The following is a 24,101-nucleotide window of genomic DNA, read 5'->3' as shown; positions in this document are numbered from 1 at the left end:
ACACACACACACACACACACACACACACACACACACACACACACACATATACACCTTATTGCTTAAGCACTATTCTGAAAAGTTTTTCAAAACACCACAATTAGCACAACTACACACCCAACTAGCAGAACACCTCAGACCCTTTGCAAAATTAAACACTCCGGCAAAAACTATACATTCATTTATAAAAAACATATTTTGTTATCATATATGACTTAATTCAGTTTGAACCAGTTACACATTGCTGTTGCTAACCTAAAACACTTTTAACAGTTTTGGTTTTAAGTGATTAAACACGAGACCAATGGTATAGACTGAGGAAAATATAATGTATTTCTCTCCCTATACCCATATCAGTCAACATGGAGAACAACATTTCCCAGTTTTCATGCTTCTACAGCAACTAGCTCAGCAAACAACAGTACATGTTACAAGTTTAGGAAAAAAAGAAAGATCTGAACAAAATTAAAATACAGTACATAAAATACAAGACTTACCTGCTGCATTTTTATAGTGCTCACACCTGATTGGGGTGTCTACTAGTAAGCAATTTTGTGTTTGCGCACCTGATGGCTGTGTATCACAGATTGGTTCCTATGTGTGGTAATTTGACAGTCAGTGCTTTAGAATTGCAAGGACGTGGCATCATGACAAAGTTCTGTGTTCTATGTGAGGCTAACATTGTGCTTAGTTATCTGGGCCAATGTGTTTCTCCTTGAGTTTTGATTTCAGTGTGTAAGCAATCGGAAAAAATGTAATGCAGCTAGAGGCTGAATCCTCTGTGTTGACCCAGCCTTTGATCTTTCCCCTTTTGGCTTCCTATAGAAGCTCCACCAAGCAATGTCTGCAGCACACAGCACTTTTCTATCTTTTCTGTCTTTGCACTCCTTCCTTTGTTCTCCTCCTCACATGTTTCCCTAAACTTTCATCACAGAGTCTACATCATTCGGCAAAACCTGCGATGATTATCATTTACTCAATTATGTGCAAAACTAATTTGACAGTATTGTTTGTTGCATACTGTTTAATTGCAAACCTTTGGGTATACTGCATAGACATAGGTAAGTGCTGCAACCGCGCAGTTCCCTCTTTACAGTTCAGGATCATTCTCATTGTTGAGTCCATTCCTATCAGTGGGAGTTTTTGAAGTGTGTGCAGAGGAAATAAGCACAGTCTTTTAAAAGAAGTTGTTCTGGTTTCTGAGCTACTAAGGTCACACTAACAGGTCAAAGGAACAATACAGATATGAGCCAAGACCTTTTGATTGCCAAAAGTCAAAATGGAAACACTGTGATTTGTAGACAAAATAGCTCCAACCTGGGTCTACCCATTTCAGTTTAGATTTTCTTCTTTATCTCAGCTAATTTGAACCAGCAGGACATATTCTTTAGTTATGGTTTTTAATGTGTAATTCATGCACTATTTGACATTTTACTGGATTTGACATTATTTACTTTTTCAGATGTGGCCGTTCCTTGAAACTAATTATTTTATGTTGTTTTATTCCAGTTTACAATAGAATTTTCCTTGCAGGCTAAAGAAAGCTGGGTGAGCTCCTGCAATCGAAAACAGGATATCTCAGACAATAAGAAGTTGAGTCAACTTCAAGTCAATTGTCTGAAGCCACAAGGAAATGTAAAGAAAAGAAAGAGAAAATGACAAAAGGCATGTGCAGTTTTTCTAACTGGATGTTTCAAAGTGAGAAAGCAAAGCACTTTTAACAATTAGGGCTGAAATGGCAGAATAGACACAACAAGCATATTGTTCTTCCTTTCCTGAGGCTGACTGATTATAACGGTGAGGGAAGGGGGAGGCTGACCATAAAAGCTGTAAGGATTGTTACCAATTTATTGAAGTGAAAGAACAAAGCTGTTGAATTTGGCAAAACATGATACCAGCTGTTTCTGCATTTGATGTTCTACAGCATCTTTAAAAAGAAAATCAGGGCAGCAATAAAATGTAATGTCAGGCTCTGAGGACACATGGGGCATGCAAAGTGTAGGGCCACACACATGCATGTCAGTTATGGGTAGATATTATGTATTGTGCAATTATCAGCATGTATTTTGGGTTTAAATTCTCCAAAAACGTAATATTTTGAAATATCTGACATGCGCAAAAATCCTGCTGCTTCACATTTTGCATGTTTTACATGTTTGTTTTGCAACACACAACCAAATTATTACTACATTAAAAAAAGACAATCAACTACTATAGGATAGTATTATCTATATTGTATAAGTTTTGATTGTCATGTTTTTTTTTTATGTACTACTAGAGTAGCCACTAGTGCCACAGAAGATTAAAAGTGAAAACGTTCACTGCTAAACAGTATACATTCGTAGTGTATTTCAATTATCAATTTATTCAAAGAAAAGTAGAGTGGTTATCATATTGTATTGGAACAACAAGTAGTAAGTCATAAATATATTAATCGGATCGGGGAGGTCTGGAGCGCCAGCAGTCCTCCGCTGTCTGGTGACGCTCTTCCTTCCTTTCCCACCCAGAGAAAGCTGAGGTCCAACTTGTGCTTAGTGTGACCGTGGTACCATCTCTGAAAGCTACACAGGACCGCTAGTTGTTTGACGAACATATTTTACACCTGAACGGGAGCTCTGAGTGATTCGCCAAAGTATGCGTAAAAAAGCGCACCACTCGTCGTGACGCAGTGTCACTATTTTGGATGTACAGCTCTCCCTGTGAACCTGATTTATCAGCAACAAGGTTTTTCCCAATGAGGATTAAAAATACCATGTGGATTTTGTGGTTGTTTGTATTGTACAACCTTCATTTATCAGGTAAGGGGGAAGTTATCTTAAGGCTGTTTGGGTTAGCACTTATATTGAGGTCAAATATATTAGCAAATATATTGAGGTTGCCCCCGGCATTTTTGTGTGTATATATGTATACACATATATATATATATATATATATATATATATATATATATATATATATATATATATATATATATATATATATATGTTTATATATATACTGTACTTAAAGTCGTAAATACCCTAGGAGTGTGGAGTGTGGATGTGTGAACCCTTTGGGGAAAACGGGAGCTCATCCATGTTTCCTGCCATTGTTCTGCGGACCTGGGGCTTAAATACCAGTGAGAAGGAATGTCGGACAAACTGACAGTAACACACAGTACTGACTGTGATTGGGTTTGGCACTTTTACTCAAATAATCACATTCCTGGAGGCTTTTTTTGGTTTTTAATCAAGATTTTGTGCAAAGTTGGGATAACATTGCCATTTTCTCAATCCTCATCTCATGTGTCAAAGTTTTGTAATTTAAAAAGTCATTTTAATACAAAAGACAGATTCAGTGGATCAGAAAATGAACATTTCTATCAAAATTTGCATCAGATATTTGAATAACAATGGAGATGAACAATGCTGTATGAAGAGTGAGCAGTTCAATATCACATCATAGAGATGCTTAGACAGATTTAATCATGATTTACATACATTTTTTTCCTTTTCTTGTGTGAATTGTGTGTGTGCAGCCGATTTTAACATCCTATTTACAAGCAACAGCTTATTTTCTTGCTCAAAATGTGAGGCTATGATAGTTATGGGTCTTATCCTGAAATGGTAGAATTTTCCATTTACTTGCCTAAACAAGAGAATATGCTTGATGCCAAATCTCTTGACTCAAAGGATTTATTGGATCATTTTAGTCTGATAATTAAACCAATCTGCATATGACTCTAATAGCTTACCTGTACTGTATATCATAAATACTATGATCTGTCCTGCAGATGCTGTGATCGACTTGACCATGATCTCCACAGCGGAGGTCACCAACGTTAATCACTTCTCCATTTCTTGTATCAATGGAGAGCGCAGTCTTGACCAGGTTGAGCTGAACATCAAGAGAGACAACAAAATCCTCATACTCTCCAAGAAGCCAAATTTTAAAGTACATATCAGGAACAAAAATGCAGTGGCCAGAGAATTCCGTGAGCTGGATAATATCGGTATCTTCTACTGTGAATCCACTCAGGAAGTTCCCCCACTTGAGACGGTCACAATGATCAACAACTTTGGCAGAGGTGGGTTGAGACGTTATACAATTTGTTCAAAAAAAGGTTTTTACTGACCAAGCCTTAACTAAGATCAGATTATTTATGGTCTACAGTTTTCTTATACATCCAGTTTGGATTGTGTGGCCTGCTTGAATATGAATCTGTGTTCCTTTATAGCAAATTTTGTCCCCACTCACCTCACACTGACTGCTAACAAAGGAGAAACAGTGCACCTCAGCATGCAGCTACTCAGCTCCCAAAAGAGAGATGTAACCTGGAAGTACAACGGTAAGCCATCACACACAACTCAAGAAGGACGCAAGTATGATACTGTCCACTAATACAAAACATGCACTTACAGGTTTTGATCAAGGATCTTGTGCAAATAAGGAAAGAAGATTATTTTGTGACACATACACTATGCCAATAATGTATTTTTATGTGTTTCAATATAGGAAACTATTATTATATGACTCACTGGAACGATGTGATCAATCGCACAGCTGTACTCACTGTAGAGAATGCAGCTTTTGCCAATCAAGGCATCTACAGTGCCAGCTATGTTGGGGATAGCCCCCTTCAGGGTGCCTGGATGAGGCTCATTGTCAGAGGTTTGTTGGATCCTAACATTCACACACTTAAAAAAAGAAACACACACAACCACGCAGCCATTCATGCTCAGGGTCAGATTGTCTAAAGGCTTTTACAACAGTTTTGCATGTGCAGATGTGACACATTCTGTCCCAGGAAGCTACTAGTATACTAGGAGGGATATGAAAAAGGTGACTAATTTCACATATATTTACTCACATTCATGCAATTATTCACCTCATAGATAGAGGAAGTTAAAAAGGTTGGTGTGGGAAAAATAAGCCTAAAATGGCCTTTATGTTCTGCAGAAATCCCAATGACCACAGATAAGAGGGAAGACACTACAGAAGATTTGGTTTATATCTTATAATAAAAAAATGAATTAAAAAAATGATAAGTAAAAAGTCACTGCCCCTGGCCAAGAAATAGTCAAAAGTCTTATTCACATGTAAACCACAAATGTTTGTTATTCTGTATAGATTAACAAAAGAGATACATGTGTGATTTAGTGAGCTTTAGTAGTGCTGGTAGGTAAAACAATTTCACCTTTGGACCGAGTCATGCTAGCTATTTCCCCGTTTCACATTTCACCAAATGTCAATTTACTATGTGTTAACTACTAACTATTTTTAATAACAGCATAAAAATATTAGAGTTAGTTTTGAGCTTATCCTTTAGTGAGATAGCATATGTTTCTTTAATTTCCTGTAACTTAGTATTGTAAAGCAAGATCAACAGTATTAACACCATGCTTTGAGATTCCCCCTATCCCCCCCCCCCCCCCCCCCCCCCCCCCCCCATAGCCTGAAAGCAGAAACTTAATTTACAGGCAGGTTCAAACAAACAATATATATATATATAGATATATATATCTATATATATATATATATATATATACTCTCTTCTTCTATATACTCTACTTCTCTGTAGACTGTCCCAGTAAGAAGTGGGGTCCTTACTGTGACAAGGACTGTCCGGACTGTCTTAACGGCGGATGGTGTCACGATGTCGACGGAGACTGTATCTGCCCTCCAGGATTCATGGGGACACGATGTGAGACAGGTTTGTACTGTACTACTCGATACACCGTGCTCACACAATAGTAGTAGAAATTAGTAGTAGAAATTCAAGTCAAAGTCAATCCACTGTTGCGTTTGTGCTCTATCGATCCAAATTAGGTACATTTTGACACCGCAATTTTTATTTATTGTGCATGTTTTGAGTTGTTAGTTCCTAAGGTCAGAAGACTCCCTGTGAGGTCCATTTCATTAAATGACATTAGATAATCATTAAATCTCCACAACCTTTGGGTAACAACCTTGTCTAAGCAGTTTGTCTTTTAATAATGCAATAAAATATAACTATACACTAAAAAGTCTGTGGGTTACAGATGAGTACACTGGCAGACTAGCTACTCTGTCCTCTGTGGTGTTTTGTAAGGCAGGTTGAGGCATGTCCAGCAATACTCAAAGAATTTAAATAAACACATTTGTGAATTTGTCTTTCTCTGATGGTTTGCAGCCTGCAGAGAAGGAATGTTTGGCCGAAACTGCCAGGAGTCATGTGGCCCCGAGCTGAACTGCAAGGGGCTTCGCTTCTGCCTACCAGACCCTTACGGCTGCTCCTGCGCCAGTGGCTGGTTTGGGAGCCGCTGTGAGCAGGGTGAGCACTGCATCATTTGAATTTCTAATTAAAGTTATAAGCCTATAGGTTAAATAATGTGTTTTTACTCTTTTGTGTGTCACACAATGCAATCTAGTTTTCTGTTTACTGTTGTCAGCCTGCTATAGTGACATGTATGGACCAGACTGCAGCCTGAGCTGTCAATGCCAGAATGGAGGAATTTGCAACCGTTTCATTGGATGCCAGTGTCTGACAGGATGGAGAGGACAGAACTGTGAGAAGTCTGGTAGGTATTGCCCCATCTTATTAATTCTTCTTTTGCTCCATTTCTTCATTTAACCCCACCTCCTCTGTGAAATGGAATTGACTGCATTGATACTGTATTCTGTATATATATATATATATATATCACTGCACAGCACATTTCACTTTTCATCATCCTGCTCACCAAACACCATCACCTTCTTCTTCAACACAACAGCAAACATTTATTAACATGCACAACTTACAGAACTCACAACACACAGTCGCACATACCAGGATTACATGCAGTTTAATTAAACCGTTTCACCAGACAAGCTGGCTTCATCAGGGTTTATGACAGAATCCCAATGAAACCCTGATGAAGGCGGCATATCTGGTGAAACGGTAGAATTTATTGGCATGTAAATCCTTGAGTCTGCAACCATTTTGTTTTTTCTCTTTTTAGTTTTCAACCTTACCGGCCGACATGTACTGCACCTAAAACTGTCAATTTTGCACAAGTTAAACATAAAACAAAATCTTTGGAGATATTTTGAATTTCTAACAAAACGTATTTAGGTTGGGAATTTTGAAAATAGCATTAGCTATGGACGCTGATTCCTATCCAGTGAATCACATCCTTTTCCTCTGTCATTATACACACCCTATACCTTTTCTTAATCTCTGTTCCATGCCTATCTCCATTTCCAGACCGGGCTCCCCAGATCTTGAATTTGGATGGTAGTTTGGAGTGGAATCTAAACTCCAGCCCCAGGATCTTTTGTTCAGCCACAGGCAACCCCCTGCCCAGCCACAACAGCATTGAGCTGCGAAAGCTGGACAGCACTGTGCTCAAGGTAGAAAGACCGGCAATTGCTTGTAACACTCCAACCAAGATAATATGTGTAATAATAATATGTATAATATGAAAATAAACAAAACACACAGGTTGGACAAAACGTAAGACAAGGTAGTCAGGCAGAGATGAAATACAAGGCCACACATGGAGAGGGTGAACTAGTACAGTAATTTCCAAAGTTGGTGCCTTGAGGATTGACCAAGGGTGTCGTCATCATACAGTATCATGGTTCTTGTTATATAATTGTGCATTTTTTCTGATTTTCACTAGTTTGGAGAGAGCCAGGTTAGCTGTTTTTTCTGTCTTTATGCTAAGCTAAGGTTACTTCTTGGTTCTTACCACTCAGACATGAGCGCAGTATTGCTCCTCTCATCTGACTCTCAGCTAGAAAGCCAGTAACCACACTTTAACTCTTTAAATGTGTATAAGGCAATGAATCACTCTAAACAATGTAAAATGAAATAAATAAAGCAGTTTGTACTATGCCTTTAAGATTGGGCTGATGATTACAAGTTTAAGTCAAACTCGGAGGAAGTCAAAAACACAATGGCCTGAACAGATAGGGCTGGATCACTCTACAGTGCAGCAGTTACCACGTGTTGCCTATAAGAGACATGCTCAAATTCTGTTATTCATTCTGTGCTGTTTCTTTGATAATATAGCCAATCTGATACCAGCAACACTTCACACAGGAAAAAAAAAGAAATCACTTAGAGTGAGGCCATTCTTAGCGCAAATCCAAGCAGCAGCAAGAATAGGTCCAGTCAATGTTTATTTTTTTCGCATTCTATTGTGTGTTATGTTCTACTCTTAGGCTTCTAGCACTGTTATGGACTCGCATAAGAGTACAGCCTCGTTTGAGATCCCCCGTCTGAGCGCTCAACAAGGAGGGTTGTGGGAGTGCAGGGTGTCCACCAATGGAGGCCAGGACTCCCTCAAGTTCAACCTCACCATTAAAGGTCTGTGCGTCCGGTTCCTTTTGAGTACAGTTATAAACAGAGAAGACAACATATTATTTTCCAGTATGCAGGCACATCGCACAGCAACGCATGTTTTGCTGTGTCTACTCAGAGCCCCCTGTGCCCACTACTGCTCCCAAACTGCTGGAAAAAAGGAGTAAGCAGCTGCTTGTGATGCCGGTGGACTCCCACAGAGGAGACGGCCCTATATCCTCCACCAGGCTTCTCTACAAGCCTGTGGAGAATGGAGACTCCTGGTCCTCCATCATAGGTAAGATATCATTCAAAGGTGTTGCAAGCAACATTATCAGAAGATTATTTTTTACTTGTGCTTCATTCCAGAGTAGAAACAAAAGTAATTATTGTAGTAACCAGTAATCACTATTATTTCACTTTATAAGATTAGGTTAGAATGTGTAATCTACAATTACGAAGGGAAGTACATCATTGCTTTTTAATAATTTCATTTGCAATTCTGTGTGTCTATAATACTTCTGTAGATGTATGGGTTAAGCAAAATTGTTATCTAAACCTAAAATTATCAATGAAATGTAAACAGTTTTTCCTACATCCACTTTCATTCAGTTTATAGTGACAAAGAGCCCATCACACTGATGAACCTGGAGCCTTCAACCCGCTACCGCGTCCGGGTCCAGCTGAGTCGTCCTGGGGAAGGCGGAGAGGGGGCCCCAGGGCCAGAGGCCATCATGGAGACTGATTGTCCCGGTAAGACCCACAGAACTTGGATCACACACATCTGATCATGAGTATATTTATCAGGAAATGTTGCCTGGGAACAAATCGCAGGACAACAGAACTTAAGCAAGCACAATTAATGTAATTAATGTAATTATTATTATTACACAGGAGCCAGTTGTCTTTCCTCCTGTGATCATATCTGTCATAATGACTCAAGTAAGGGACGAATATAAAAAGATACCAGTGAAACGATCTATTGGGCACTTCTTTGCTAAAAATAAAATGAGGACCCTATGGGATCAAAACTACAGGAACAAAAAAAAAAAACCTTTGTCATCAGTCAGCTAGAAGTCACAAGGAAGTCAGGGATTTGATTCCTTACTGATTGTGGTGTAGAGGGAGAGAGCATATCTGAGTGTGTGAGTACAGAAAAACAAAAATGGGAAAATTATTGTTCAAAAATAGGAAAATTATTGTTTTGGGTTGTCATAGTTTTATCGTTATATTGAGTTTGACTCTTTGGCAATATGTGGTCAATGTGTGAAATGGAACACATTTTATCTGTTACAAGGGAACGTTGGTCTCTTGCATAAGCACAAACTATTTGTAATAGTGACTTGTACGCCTTTGAGAAGGACCACTCAACAGTTTAAGACTATGGAGTGAGAATTTAAAATTTAAAAACACTGTATTTATGGTAGCAATTCATCTATTGGTTGCTGTCGTCTGTACTGTATACTTCACCAAAACGCATCTTTCCCCATGTAAACAGACTACTTACACAAAGCCTGCTTAGAATTATTATGTAGTTTTGGTTTTGTGGTACAGACTTACAAACACATTCAGATCTCCTATCAAACTGCCTTTGGACTGTGAAGGGAAACCACAGCACCCTTACGGAACCCACATGAACCATGAAGGTCAATTCAGAAAGGACCAAGACCAAAATTTAAAGCTAGTACTTTCTTGCTTGTGAGCTTACAGTCCTAACAACTGTACGGCAGCCAATTGAAACATAATTTGAGGTAAATGTCCCAAATCACGTCAAAGAACTATATCCGTCCCTCAGAAGCTCAGGGATCCATTTGAGGGAGCAGTAACTGACATAGTGAGAGAAATTCCCAAGGAGCTGTTAGTCCACTCAGCTCATCCTGTGTTCTCTGTCGCTGCAGAGCCCACAGTTCAACCTGAGATTGACATCAGCTCGGTGGAAGGCCGCAATGTCACTGTACGCTGGCGACTGCCCGCCAACAATGGCATTAACGCTGACACAGCCAGTGGCTTTTTAGTGCAGCTCTTCGGGCCACCGCCCTACAGTGAGAAACTTCTGGAGGAGACCACTCTGCTCACTGTGCTTTCCACAAAGTTCCACAAGCTGGAGTACCAGAAAGACTACACCGTGGTGGTGCGCCTCATCAACTGTGGCAGCCAGGGGCCGCCCTCCAAAGCCTACCACTTCCGCATCAACAGCCAGGGTAACTAGAAACTCTGCTGTTAATAAGTTGCAAGGAAGGCTCCTTCTAAATGTTCCAGGATTTCCAATGCAGTTAAGCATTAACAGTGTTTTTTGGCAAAGCAAGAGGCCTAACACAATATAGAGTATGTTGTATGTAAAGGCTCTCTCGTATTTTTTAAAAGGTAAATAAACAATAAAAAAGTGGGATGATGAAGAGCTTTTTATATTATTTTTTAAACACTCACTTGTTTTTAAAAGAAAACTTTAATTGGTGCTTGCTCACTGCTTGGTGACTCTCTCTCTCTCTCTGCCCACAAACTTTAATTGAGTTGAGGATAAGATTAACAGCTAAAAAGTGAAAGGTAAGGAACAAAAGGAAAAATCCAATTTAAAAAAACAGTAAGAACAATGTCAGTCAGAAAGGCAATGGATGCTGTTAAACCCTTGTCTTTGTTGTTAAAGCTTTCCCAGAACACCAAAGCGTCAACGCCTGTGACTTGAGCTGTAATTTTATTGTAGAATATAGTTTTACACAATTACTGTTGATTGCCCTAACTATGATAATGTCTCTGTGTCTCAGGTCCATCATCCCCACGCAACATCCAGGCCCTGCCTCTGTCTATGTCAGCCATTCAAGTGAAGTGGCAGCCCCCTGAAGATCCCAACGGTGGCATCATTAAATATGTCATAGAGTACCAACCAGTTGGCCAAGGGACCCCTCACCCTTGGGTGGACACAGATGATGGGAACAAGACCACAAAAGATGTGACAGCCCTCAACGGCAGCACACTCTACCAGTTCAGAGTGAGGGCTTTCTCCAAAGTGCCGGGAGAGTGGAGCAAGTTTGTTCAGGCAATGACACAAGGGGATGGTGAGTAGGAAGTCACTGTCTGCTGATTATTTCATACTGAGGATGAAGATTTGGGACCTAACTGTGGGATGTAAGACCAGCAAAGTTTGAGAAAATCTTGTTGTAAGCCTATCCTCTCTGGGTTGGCACACCAGGGCAGCAGTGTTACAGCAAAAAGGCACAACTTCTGGATTACTAGAACAATTTATATTTTCAAAATGAATAAATAAACCAGTGTACTGATATAAAGAAAGGACTTTTATAGCTTTTTGGGCAAACATCTATTTTCCCTTCAAGCTAAAATTAGCTGCCAGTGGAAACTTTCTACACTACTGTTCTTGTGGCCAAAATTGGGCTTTTCCCAGGTGGCGTAGAACAAGACCACCCACCCGGGGACTGGGATTTATTCAAGATTAAAATACATAGACAGAATATTTATCTCCACTGTCTGAAAATCATCTCCATCTCCCCAATTTTTTTTTTCCTCTCCATCTTCCATCCTGCCCCTCTGTCCTCTCTTTCCATCTCTTCCCCTCTGCCAAAAAAAGGCCTTCAGAGTTTAACCCCGACCACCCAGGGTGTGGCTGGAAGGCCTTCTGGGGACAGCTACCAGCTGTTGGTGGCAGTGGTGGGCTCGGTAACTGTCACATGTGTGACTATCCTGCTGGCACTGTTGGCTCTTTTCTTCATTCGCAAGACGCTGCTCAACCGTCGGCGCACGTTCACCTATCAGTCTGGATCGGTAAGGATTCCAGTTTTGGAAAGCTGAGGAGTTCACTAATTCTTAAATAACATCACATCTGATCTGATAGATCTCAGTTTTGAGGTTTGAGAAAATCTTACTGTAAAGAAATTAAATTTATATTTATTGCCAAGCTCAAGAATGTTAATACCTCCAGGGTGAAGAGACTATTCTACAGTTTAACTCAGGAACTTTGACCCTGACACGGAGGCCCAAACCGACGCCAGAGCCGCTTACCTATCCAATCCTGGAGTGGGAGGACATAAAGTTTGAAGATGTCATCGGAGAGGGCAACTTTGGCCAGGTGCTTGGGCTCTTACATAAATGCTTCTCTTTTAGTTGCCATCCTTTATTCAATAGGTTCAACATTTCAGCTAACAACTGTTTTAAAACCAGGTCATCAAAGCAATGATCAAGAAAGATGGCAGCAAAATGAGTGCAGCCATCAAGATGCTGAAAGGTAACTTTAGCGCACATTTATGCATGCACTCAGAGATACCCATAAATAACGTGCATGCATCACATACAAACTCACTGAAGTTGCTTTGCTTGCACTTTGTCTAATGATGCCGTGCATGCTGATCTTCCTGCAGACTTTGCCTCAGAGAATGACCACCGAGACTTTGCAGGGGAGCTGGAGGTGCTGTGTAAACTAGGCCAGCATCCCAACATCATCAACCTGATAGGGGCCTGTGAGAATAGAGGTGAGTGAGTGACACCTAGTGGTTTTTATGGATATTGATTATTGATAGTTATGATGTGTAATGCTGTTTTTAATCGTACCAATCTATTGGCTGTTGGGTGCAAAACTAAGAAGGTTGTTTGTATGTTGCCTTTCCTTGCTTATTTAGCATCTAGGCATTAATACATTGTGTGATACACTCAACTTTCTATTTGTCATTTGGTGGACATTGGCCATTTATGTAATATGCTACAACATAAACCAATGATTGTATTACCTTATTATTTGTCATACGCATAATATATCTGGAATAATAAAACCAAGCAAACCAAAGCAAATTTAAGGTCCACTTACAATTTGTTTCTCTGGAGCGTTCAACCCAGTATCACATGGTCTTTATCAGCGGGGTGGAGTTTGATCAGTTGGCATGTAGATGATCCATTGTGATTAATACGTGAGCTCCATGTTATGGTTTCATCCATAGCAAGTTTAGCGACATCTTGCCTGTGCTTAAATGTTTTATGGTCATTTATATTAATTAATACAGTTTATTGGTATGTATTGTGGAACTTTCCAAATATTCAAATTATCTAAAAGTATTTTCCTAATATATAGATGAGTGAGTATTGACTTTTGTAAAGACTGATTTTTACTGACATACTAGTCAGTGTCCTGCAGTAAATACCCTGACCCAATCCTACTTCTATCTATCTTGATTTTACTAAATGTAGACCTGTATGTAGTACTGTAAAAGAACATGTTAAATTATTTCTGCTTGGGATCCAAAGAGACACTCCCATCTGATCCTCTTTCATCTGCACCTGGAAAGCACCAACATGTGTCCAAGCTAAATAATCCTTGCTTGCCAGAAGCATTTTGCACAATGACTTTTGTTTGAGTTGTCCATTTGCTCACAAGCATACGACTGTGTCATGTATTTATGTGTGTGTATAAGGTTTCCTTGGCCCCAGGTCTTACCATGGAGTATCAGTTTCTCATGGCTTTGTTCAATGGCTTTTGCATTAAATATTTCAATTGCTTTTGTTTGATCAAAGATTGATAACATGTGAGAGAGGAAGTCTAGTATGGGAAGTAAATCAGTGAGGACATTACAAAACCAAATCAGCCTCGAACAATAAACATCTGCCTTATTCACTGTGTCTCCCCACCGGTTTCAATTTCAAGTAGCACTTGACTCTGCAAACCTTCACTGTAATGTGTTAAATCTGTTGTTTAACTCAGGTTCACTTTTTTATTGAGTAAAAGGAGTACAAAAAGGCTGTATTCATTCTTATGAATATCTCAATTTTGAACAGTCATGAGTAACACAACATGATATTGTATTAAGTTTACACAAAAACAATTTAAAAGGTTGACACATACATTCAATGTATAGTATGGAAAGACGGGCCTTGTGCTCAACCTGCAAACTGGTTGTAAAATGGAGGAAAGGAGGAAGGAAGTAGAGGGTGAGAAAGCAAGGAAGGAAGAAAGGATTGTTGTAGGGAAAAGGGAGGGAGGAAAGCAGGCTGGAAGGTAAAGATGTGAAATAAAAAAGGAAAGAGAGGAAGAAGAAATCCAGGGAGTAATATGTCTTTGACATACAATTTGCACTTGTTTTCTCTGTATTACCTCTCCCTTTGCCCAAGCTGGTAACATGTCTTATTGCAACAGAGAAAGTGGCCTGCAGTGGTAGCAATAGCTGTTGCTCAATAGCTGTTTTTGGCATTTTGGGAGTTTTCTGCTTCATTATCTTCTGGTTTCAGGCTTTTATTCATTTGATCCATTCAGCATCTGTCTGTAATTATCTAGTTTAAAGGGGAAAGATATTTGGTGTTGTTTTTAGTTATACACTTTCTCATCTTTCCGAGATCTGGAACAAATTGACTCTTCAGATATCAACATTGTGAAAGAATTAGGTGTGTGCAGGGGTAATTCAGCATTAAAAGGTTGAACGTCAGGAAATGAACACAAGTTATATAATGCTGATATACTGCAATGACAACACATACAGAGTTGTTTTAATAAAGTTGGTCACTGGACAAGAGCTAATTCACTGATTAATTGTACACTCTCAACATAGAGATAAACCATCTATAACTCCTAAGTTCAACCTTTTAATGCTGAATGGCCGCACACAGCTTCACATTCTTTCATAATGTTAACATCTAAAGAGTCAATTTGTTCCAGATCTTGGTAAGATGAGAAAGTGTATACCTGGAAACAACACCCTATTATATAGATATGACAAAGACATTTGTGTTTCATTTTGAGAAAATATAATTGTTTTGGAAAGACGTTGCTGGAGGAAACACAGCATGTCCTGATTAACATGAGTTGTTGTAGCTGAGAAGGAACATAATTATATTATATTCCTGTTCTTTGGCCAGTCTGTTCATCGTCCTGTTATTCTTTCCTTCCACATATGGTATTAACTAATTGTGTTGGCACTTTCTCTTGTCCTGGTAAAATCAATATGAATCCCTTCCAACACGCACAAATACTTCATGACCTTGCCATCTATTAACAAACCATCTGGTTAATCTTTGTGGGGATTCCATAAACAGGTCTGGTTTACCTCTGTGTCAAAATTGAACTGTTCAAGGCTAAGCCCCGTACCAACTGTAGCTGGGTCTCTTCCCAACTTATTGTATGCAGGCCAGCCAAGCTCATTGCCACAGTTTGTGGGGAGCTGAGCTGCTAATAACTTGAACAGATAGAAAAATACATGTTTATTAGCATCAGCCTTAACTTTGTTAATCCCATTAACATTAAGAGACATTTTCTGTAATGTTGAATACATTATGTGTGTCCCCAAAGCAATTTTAAATCACATATTAAGACAGGGTGAACTTCTCTTCCCTCTCTGTGTTTTTCAGGTTACCTGTACATAGCCATCGAATACGCTCCCTATGGTAACCTTCTGGACTTTTTAAGGAAGAGTCGAGTGTTGGAGACCGATCCTGCCTTTGCCAAGGAGCATGGCACTGCTTCCACCCTCACCTCCCAGCAGCTACTGCAGTTTGCTGTAGATGTGGCAACTGGGATGCACTACCTAAGTGACAAACAGGTAGGAGGAGCATGTGGGTGGGTGCTTATATTTAAATTTGTGTGGATAAGTGCATTTAAAAAAAAAAAAAAATTCAAACCTTTCATAATCATCACAGGCTTTTTCATCAAATGGCCCTTTGACAGTCAATGTTGAAAAAGTAATTAAATGACTTAAAAAACAAAAGTGATTAAATGATTTCTAAAGACTTAATTAAAAACATGAGTGAGGAAGAGCTGTAACAATGTAATGCAATCAGTTATATATCTTATTGATTGCAACCTAATTAAATTATTATAATCACATTGCTTAATTAAGTATTTTGTAGATGATGTTATAAAGCTGACAGCATTCAACATGTCAAAAGTACCTGCAATAATTGAGCTTTTCCATTAACAACATCATATGTTACACCCCATTTTAAGTAGAATCTTATATGTTTAATGATGTTATTGTGTTATATTACCCAAGCATGTTATTATCTTAGAAGTTTGTTTATGTCTTTGGTCCATTTAGAAGAACATTTTACAACGCTTGCTTGAGCTATTACATCATTCTGCTGATATGACATATAGAAAATTGCCGTTACAAAATTGTCCTTTTTTAACTTACAACTTTCAATAAAACAAAAACTTAACAAAACTATAATGAAAATTCTGTTTAAACATATATAAATTATAATGTTTCTGTGTAAAGGATTCATGCAGTAGGCCTAGTATTATTACCAGTTACAACACCTCTCCTCTCTTCCACTTTGTACTAGTTCATCCACAGGGATTTGGCAGCCAGGAATGTTCTCGTAGGAGACAGCCTGGTGGCGAAGATAGCAGACTTCGGTCTGTCGCGTGGTGAGGAAGTGTACGTTAAGAAGACAATGGTGAGTGGTCATGTTTTGTTTTTTTTCTTCAGAAAACAGCCAACAGAGGGCACTAGATGGTTGGAAGACGATGTATTCAATGTATTTCCACTTTATTTATAATTCTGTGGGTATTTTTACTTTTATTGGATAGTTGACAGAGAAGAGGCAGACTGGAAACGGGGAGAGAGAGAGAGGGGTATGACAACTGCAATCGCATTGGTTGTTGTAATGCACACACACACATGCTCACGTTTGGAAGAGAAAAACTAGAGGTTTTGTGAAATGGCAAAATATTAATCAACACTAGGGCTGCAAGTTTCTTTTCATTGTCGATTGGGGAAAAAAATGTTGATAAGTGTTTCCAAAAGCCCAAGATGACGTCCTCAAAAGTCTTTTTATGGCACTCACAGTCACAGTGGAGTGAAGAAACTAGAAAACATTTATCACATTTAAGAAGCTGGAGGCAGAGAATGTTTCCTTTTTTCATAAAAAAAGTACTCAAACCATATCATTATCAAAGTATTTGCAGAATAATATAATAGTTGCCAACTAATGGATTAATCAATTAATCTTTTCAGCTCTGATCAACACAAGCACAAACAAACTGCAACAGATATTAACCAGTAAATATCTACACATTATATACATTTGTGGCACCAATTAGCCTACTGGTCTCACGTCAAGTTAAATGCAATCAAATAACCTACTGTTTAGACAGTAACTGAGAGATTCTGATAATATGTGGGATGATGGGATTAATATTCGCAATCAGACTCTTCCAGCAAGTGTATATGTCAACATGTAAGAAATTGTCACATGAATCGGTTTGCTTTCAGGGGAGGCTGCCTGTTCGCTGGATGGCCATTGAGTCCCTGAACTACAGCGTGTATACGACCAAGAGTGATGTGTGAGTGTACAGTACATTGTTAACTCATCCATTATATAATATAATTCCTGACTTTATTGCACTCACTGCAACAGGTGACGTTTGGCAAGCAAAGCTCATAATGTTTGTCACCCAAGAGCGTCAATTATATCTGTATTTAAAACTACTCAGAGAGCTGTTAGGGCATATTGAGTGACACGGCAGGCTTGCAAACAAATCATCCCTCTGTCACTTGTGGCGTGGTAACAGTGTGTTGTGTAACTGATAAGCACGACCAGGAAGCCTGCGGTATACCTTAGCAGACAGACTTGGTCTGTCAACCGGAGCCTATTTATACACAGCTTGAAGAGCGTAGGACAACTAACGGAAGAAGTGTGAAGGCTCCCTGTAGGGTCAGAGAGTTGTAAACATTAGTGAAAGAAACAAAGTGTGAGGGAAAAGTGGAGAACAAGATCTGAGACAGAGGGAGAAGAGATAAACAAAGACAAAATAGACAGGCAGACAGCACAAACATCACTTGTCTTTTCAAATGATCTACCACATGGCATTGTGACATGTGAAACAAGTGGCATTTCTCTTGAATTCTGTCGCTAATCAGATCGCAGGAAAGAAGGTGGCTTGTTGTTGTTCAGACAGTGGTTTTCTTGTCTGTGATGTTAAGAAAACTTGCATTATCATTGAATTCCTGTACCTATATTTAATCATTCAAAAATTCAAATTTCCATACTGTACAAATGTGAAAATCAGGACCTTTCAGGTGCAACAGTAGCATTTCTACCTTCATAATGCAATAATTTTACTGGATTTAAAATATTAAATAATTAGCTGTATAGCAGGTTTGAGATGATGCTGGTTAATTTGCAACGTTTTAACCTAATATGATCAACAAAGGAAGTCCCTGGTGAAGACATTGAGTTAATGGTTATTTGCAGACGTTACAAACAAACCCCTTATATGTTTTTACCCTGTCTTTCCTACTTTACAAACATCTCTATCCAATTTTCTCTTCCAGGTGGTCTTTTGGTGTTCTCCTCTGGGAAATTGTAAGCTTAGGTAAGTAAGCATACGACCTGTGGTGACACCTCGCCCTTCCTCGTACCATAATGTATACTTTATACTTTATAATCACCATAATAAACTCTCTACTTCTTTTGTGTGTGTGTGTGTGTGTGTGTGTGTGTGTGGGGGTGGGGTGTGTGTGTGTGTGTGTGTGTGTGTGTGTGGGTTGTGTGTGTGTGTGTGTCAGGTGACACCATATTGTGGGATGACGTGCGCTGAGCTTTATGAGAAACTGCCACAGGCTTCAGGATGGAGAGCCCAAAAACTGTGAGATGAGGTGTAAGTAGTCAGCATTTTGGAGCTAATGATCATTTCATCCTGTCTTCCTTTTCTCTGTTCTACCCTGTTTATCAATGTCTCTCTTTCTGTCCAGCTATGAACTGATGAAGCAGTGCTGGAGGGATCGGCCCTACGAAAGACCCCCCTTCTCCCAGATCTCTGTCCAGCTCAACAGGATGCAGGAGGCAAGGAAGGTAATGCGGAATCCAAACAATGTCCGCAGAAAAGGAAGAATAGGAAAATGTCCTGTTGTTCAAACGTGACTCCAAGATGGCTACCCCATTGCTAAAAGTGTCACTACACTTTATATCTTTGACTTTATATTTTTGATATTTTATACTGTTATCTATATTTTTTGTCACTACACTAGACAGTCACTACACTTTATATCTTGACTTTATATTTTGATATTTTATACTGTTATATTTATACTGTTATATTCTTATATTTTTTGTGTCAACACTGCAAAGGGATTGCTTTAATCTCATTGCACAAGTACGTTACTGGGTATAATGACAATAAAGGCATTCTATTCTATTCTATTCTAAAACCATATTCACATTAGATACTTAACAATGCAGTCTAAAGTTTGCTGTGTTGGTTGTCAAGTTACATACAGGGTGTTACTGTTGGGAATTTTTTACACTGAAACACTGCAAATTGTAGTTTTGCAGCCATTTGGTTCCATTTTGGTGGCACTTTTGTAGGTTTCAATGTGTGGTACAAGTACAATATGACATGAATGCGTTATGAGGCTTCAGCATTGAGACACAGATGGAGAATCCAACCTCCAGTGTGCGCCAAAATATCATTCATATTTTTGTTGTTTTAAAATCTTAAATCACAAGCTTCCCCCTATCTTCCAGGCTTATGTGAACATGGCTCTTTTTGAGAACTTCACTTACGCCGGGATAGACGCCACAGCCGAGGAGGCCTGACTACCAGCCCCCTCAGACCCTAGCATGCCACGTAGCCTCAAGAGGAAGCCCCGAGGATGGTCGCCACGTTACTGCCACCTCCCTGCCGCACAACGACAAGACAGGAGGACCAGGCGCTCTACCAAAGCCACCCAGCTATAAATGGAGGACTGTGAAAGGACACTGTGTGGAGTTATCAGAGGCATTAGGAGATGAGAAGGATCGCTGGGCCTTGGATGGAGAGATGCCATTGCTAGTAACCTTTTGAGAAAAGCTGACCCCTTATTACTACAAAACAGTCCCAGACAAAAGACACAACATTGTATCTCTTGCTGTTACAAAAGTTACAATGCTGGATCTTTTTCTAGGAGTGTTGAGGGGATGCAACGAATAACGAGCTATGTGACCTGCTGAAACACCACAGGGTCTGTGGGGTGCCAACGCTGGACTTTATTTTCCCTCCATTGCTCCAAATGGAGAAGGAAATCTTTTTATGAATATGAAGGACGCAGAGTGGATCACACTTATTCAAGTTCTCAGACTGTCAGAAAAGGATGAAAGACACGTACAATGTAGCACTTAAAAGCAGCCTCATTCATACCATCTCTTTTACTTTTTTGCCGATCACTGCCATGTGAATGTATAACTACTGTATATATTTGTTGTCTTTTTTTAAGTCACATAGACGTATCAAGCCTCCTATTTGAATGTAGTCAAAGATACAGACTGATATAAATGCAACCATGGTAGATGCTCCATATGTTATATATATGCATACATATGGAGGCAGATTTGTTTCTTTATTACATGCGAGAAAATAAATGATCTGAGAGAAGAAAAGATTTTTGAGAGAAGAAGTTATCACACTGATAGCAAAAAAGTATTTTATGAGTGAAAAAAAATATTTGAGAGAAAAAGTTTTCATACCAATAGCAGAAAATAATAATATTTGAGAATAAAAAAAGTTTAAATAAAAATTTGAAATTTTTTCAAATTATTTCTGAGAAAAGAAATCTCTCTCAAAATACTTTTTAAACTTTCAAGTATATATTTTTTGCTATCAGTATAAAAAAGATTTCTCTTTGCTCTTGATGCAATTTTTTTGCTCTTGTCTCAGGATTTTTCTCTCGATGTGAAAATAATTTTGATTGGTATGAAAACTTTTTTTCTCAAATATATTTTTTTTTACTCTCATGAAATGCTTTTTTGCTATCAGTGTGATAACTTTTGATCTCAAACATTTTTTTTTTTTCTTGCATGTGATAAAGAAACACATCTAGCTCCATACATACAAAGCTCCACCAGTGAGCCAGAGAGCAGATGTTTGGAAAATGCTACCTATACAGGCCAGGTGCACAGCTAGTCTACCAGCTATCAACATTATAGTTTACCTTTATGCAACCAAACACAATGTATGGTAATATATCCATCATATGATAATGTACAGTATGTTTTCATTAACTGGTTCCTTTAAAAAACGTTTTGTGTGGTGACAGGACTCACCACAGGTAGTTGTGTATGTGCATACTAGTTAGTCCAGTTTTCAGTTATAAACTACAGTTTCTGTGACACTGAGGATGTCGACTTTTGCAAAGATGATTGTGTTTTTGTTGTTGTTGCTGCTGCTGGCCTGCTCAATAGTAAGTATGGAGAGAAACCACAAGCCAGGCTGCTGGGGGCCCAAGTGTCTTTGGTGAGTTCAGGAACACTGATCTCCCTTGCTGCACTGAGCTGAGCTGTCACTGGGTTTCCTCCACAAACCAACCACAGGCACATAACTGTCTGTCAAACATGGTATCAGTGGGCCAGCTTCCTGAGGACTCCCACAAAAATACACCAGCTGTACAACAACACAAATGTTTAATAAAGGAACAAAAAAACACCATGACATTCATTTTCATTTTAATATTTGTATTTAGATTTTCCCACTGCCCCAACCTCTTTGTTTGCCAAATTTTGGTTGGAAGCACTATGGTGTCAGGGCTAATGCTAGCTTGAAAGGTGTCACTTAGATATTGGGTACTTGCTACAGAATGTCAATATAAATCTCCCAAATCAAGTCCATTTAGCGTGGTCATACAACTTTATATCTGGTTTTAGAGCCTTTGATCTGCTCTATGCAAGATGTGGCAGGTCTTTTATCTCATAGAATATCTGCAGCTCCAAAAAAGGTGTTAGGCACAGTTTCTAGTCCTACTTATTCATCTTCATTTTTAAATTAAACACACTGTTCACTTCTTTAACTTCACATTAGATTAACAAATCAACCTCTAATAGTTCGAAGGACCAGTTTAGATGTTTGTCATGAAATCCTGGACCAGTTTAGGTGTATTTGAAGAATAGGACCATGGTGGTGTACAATGCTGTTGTGCAGTAGGTAAGGATGTTGTAAATCAGCAGAGGGTGCTGGGAACTTTTTTCAGTCTCCTCAAATGTCATAAGCAAGCGTGTGTGTTCTTCATTAGGGAGTAGGCATGGAGAGACATAGAGAGGGTCTGGTGAATGCAGACACCGAGGAACTTGACTTAGTGTTCTCCACTCCTAGTTTTCCTGAAGTCCACCATGAGATCTTAAACCCTTTGTTACTCTATCTGCATAGACTAAGGGAATAAAAGCTAATCAATTGAGAATTTGTATTCAAAGTAAGAAAAAAAACTGCAAACCCAGCTAGATGATAGACTGGGAAATGTGGGCTACTAGGTTTCCTCATAAGCACCATCTCCCGTTTGTTATTGTGTCTAATTAGGAGGTGTGATTAAGAGTAAATTCAAAAATTGAATTTGCCCTATAGGGATTTATAAAGTATGTCCTCTTCTTCCTCTCCTTAAAAATTAAATTGAATATTTCCATAGTTTCAGTTGACAAACTGCCTTTTTTGGTGCTTATTTCCACTGTGCATAAAGCCCACTTCCTGCTCTAAGCACAACTCTTCACATTGGGCCAACCCCTCAGCACTGCTTAACCCCACCCATGCCTACTCAGAACCATGTATGACAGACATGACAAACAGGACACACAATGCACAGACACAAGCATGTGCTGTGTTAGTTTAAATGCCATGGTGGTTTAGCAAACATAATACCTCAATCTACCATGAATTTGCCCTGCAGGTGGGAGATACTCTTTATTGGCTTGTGGATACAAATGGGCTCAGTGCCTGAGATACATTGCAAGGATGGACCTGTCAATCATCTGTCAAGGGAAGGTAGTGCTCGCATATGGTTTATTTTTGTACTATTAAATACAATCTGAATCTGCACTACATGAAACATGTCGCTTTTTCTAAGTGGGAACAAGACGTTCAGTTTTGGGAACAAGTAATACATTGTAGGTAGAAGCGCTCCATGCTAATAAATGGGTCTTGTTCCCACAAGGTGACCACTAAATATCTTACTGTAAGACAACCTCAATATGATGCACAGCTTGCTTTCATTAAGGAAGGCCATCATGTTTGACTTTGGGGGACGTGTTGTATTGCAGGAGTGCTCATGTATTATGTTTGTCATTTCTGGAGCAGATGTTTTCCTCTTGAAGGATGAACAGGATCCTAAATGTTTCACCCGGACGGAAGAGGATTTCACCTGTTTCTTTGAGACTGCAGACAACGGGACTTACGATTTACTTTACAATTTTTACAGGTATGTTATAAACAATAAATTGATTGTGTTATGTATACTATGAGACCTCTAACAAAAAGTGTGTCATATTTGTTATATGTTGTTCTTACTGTGAACTTTAGATGTCCAATTGGCCTCTCCACCTTGCACATCTAATAACCCACATACATCATACTCTTGTATTATATTTATTATATGTTTTTCATTTTGATTGTTTTTTTCTTTTTAAATTTCTTTGCTCACATTTAAACTTACACACGTTTTACGTCTTTTGTGAATCACATGTAAAACAATTGCACAAATGGTTTGTTTGATTGATTGATTAATAAATACCAACATGTCTACTGTTCTGATCAACCCTTCCCAGAGAGAAAATGTGTGAAATGTCTGTCCAGAGAACAGAAGAGGGAACTTTCCTCCACATCTGCTCATTTCCTACATCAGATGTGTCCTTGTTTGTGGCTATACACCTTGAAGTTGTTGAGCCCAAAACCAACACTGTCCTCTACAATCGGACTGTCTCTGTGGAGGACCACGGTAAGACATTTACTTTGTAAACATAAAAAGAATGAAAATAGATTTATCACTTGTTGGAAGAAAAAAAACATATTATTATTTATTTATTTTTATTTTGTTAATTTATTTGACAGGGACAGTGTACATTAATAAACATTGCTGTAAATGCACCAGAA

At 38.9% G+C, this 24,101-nt stretch overlaps 2 protein-coding genes across 4 annotated transcripts in view; both read left to right on the top strand.

Annotated features, from left to right (window-relative positions):
* The first annotated feature begins 2,492 nt into the window (after nt 1-2,492).
* On the top strand, nt 2,493-20,098 carry tie1 (tyrosine kinase with immunoglobulin-like and EGF-like domains 1). 3 transcript variants are annotated; one of them, XM_032525145.1, is made up of 24 exons: nt 2,498-2,798; nt 3,773-4,066; nt 4,217-4,327; nt 4,495-4,650; nt 5,561-5,692; nt 6,152-6,292; nt 6,411-6,539; nt 7,208-7,353; nt 8,170-8,314; nt 8,427-8,585; nt 8,900-9,040; nt 10,186-10,488; nt 11,050-11,340; nt 11,868-12,061; nt 12,219-12,365; nt 12,458-12,521; nt 12,655-12,765; nt 15,623-15,813; nt 16,556-16,669; nt 17,488-17,558; nt 18,550-18,590; nt 18,784-18,875; nt 18,970-19,069; nt 19,742-20,098. In XM_032525145.1, the coding sequence occupies exons 1-22, from the start codon at nt 2,684-2,686 to the stop codon at nt 18,813-18,815; spliced, it is 3,228 nt and encodes a 1,075-aa protein (XP_032381036.1). In that variant the 5' UTR covers nt 2,498-2,683; the 3' UTR covers nt 18,816-18,875; nt 18,970-19,069; nt 19,742-20,098. The 3 variants fall into 3 exon arrangements, with proteins under 3 accessions (XP_032381037.1, XP_032381038.1, XP_032381036.1); XM_032525147.1 differs by lacking the exon at nt 10,186-10,488 and having other exon boundaries at nt 2,496-2,798; XM_032525146.1 differs by lacking the exons at nt 17,488-17,558; nt 18,550-18,590; nt 18,784-18,875; nt 18,970-19,069; nt 19,742-20,098 and adding an exon at nt 16,803-16,918 and having other exon boundaries at nt 2,493-2,798.
* A 2,586-nt stretch (nt 20,099-22,684) lies between these two features.
* mpl (MPL proto-oncogene, thrombopoietin receptor) overlaps nt 22,685-24,101 on the top strand; it is a 10,008-nt gene continuing 8,591 nt past the window's right edge. Inside the window, exons 1-3 of the mRNA XM_032525148.1 lie at nt 22,685-22,997; nt 23,310-23,430; nt 23,777-23,946. Coding sequence (XP_032381039.1) covers nt 22,886-22,997; nt 23,310-23,430; nt 23,777-23,946 — 403 coding nt within the window. The 5' untranslated portion in view covers nt 22,685-22,885. The remainder of the gene's footprint in view (nt 22,998-23,309; nt 23,431-23,776; nt 23,947-24,101) is intronic.

This window comes from Etheostoma spectabile, chromosome 9, assembly GCF_008692095.1.
Source record: "Etheostoma spectabile isolate EspeVRDwgs_2016 chromosome 9, UIUC_Espe_1.0, whole genome shotgun sequence".
Lineage (NCBI taxonomy): Eukaryota > Metazoa > Chordata > Actinopteri > Perciformes > Percidae > Etheostoma > Etheostoma spectabile.
Note: the sequence above shows the minus strand (reverse complement) of the source record. Positions and strands in the feature narration are given on the sequence as shown.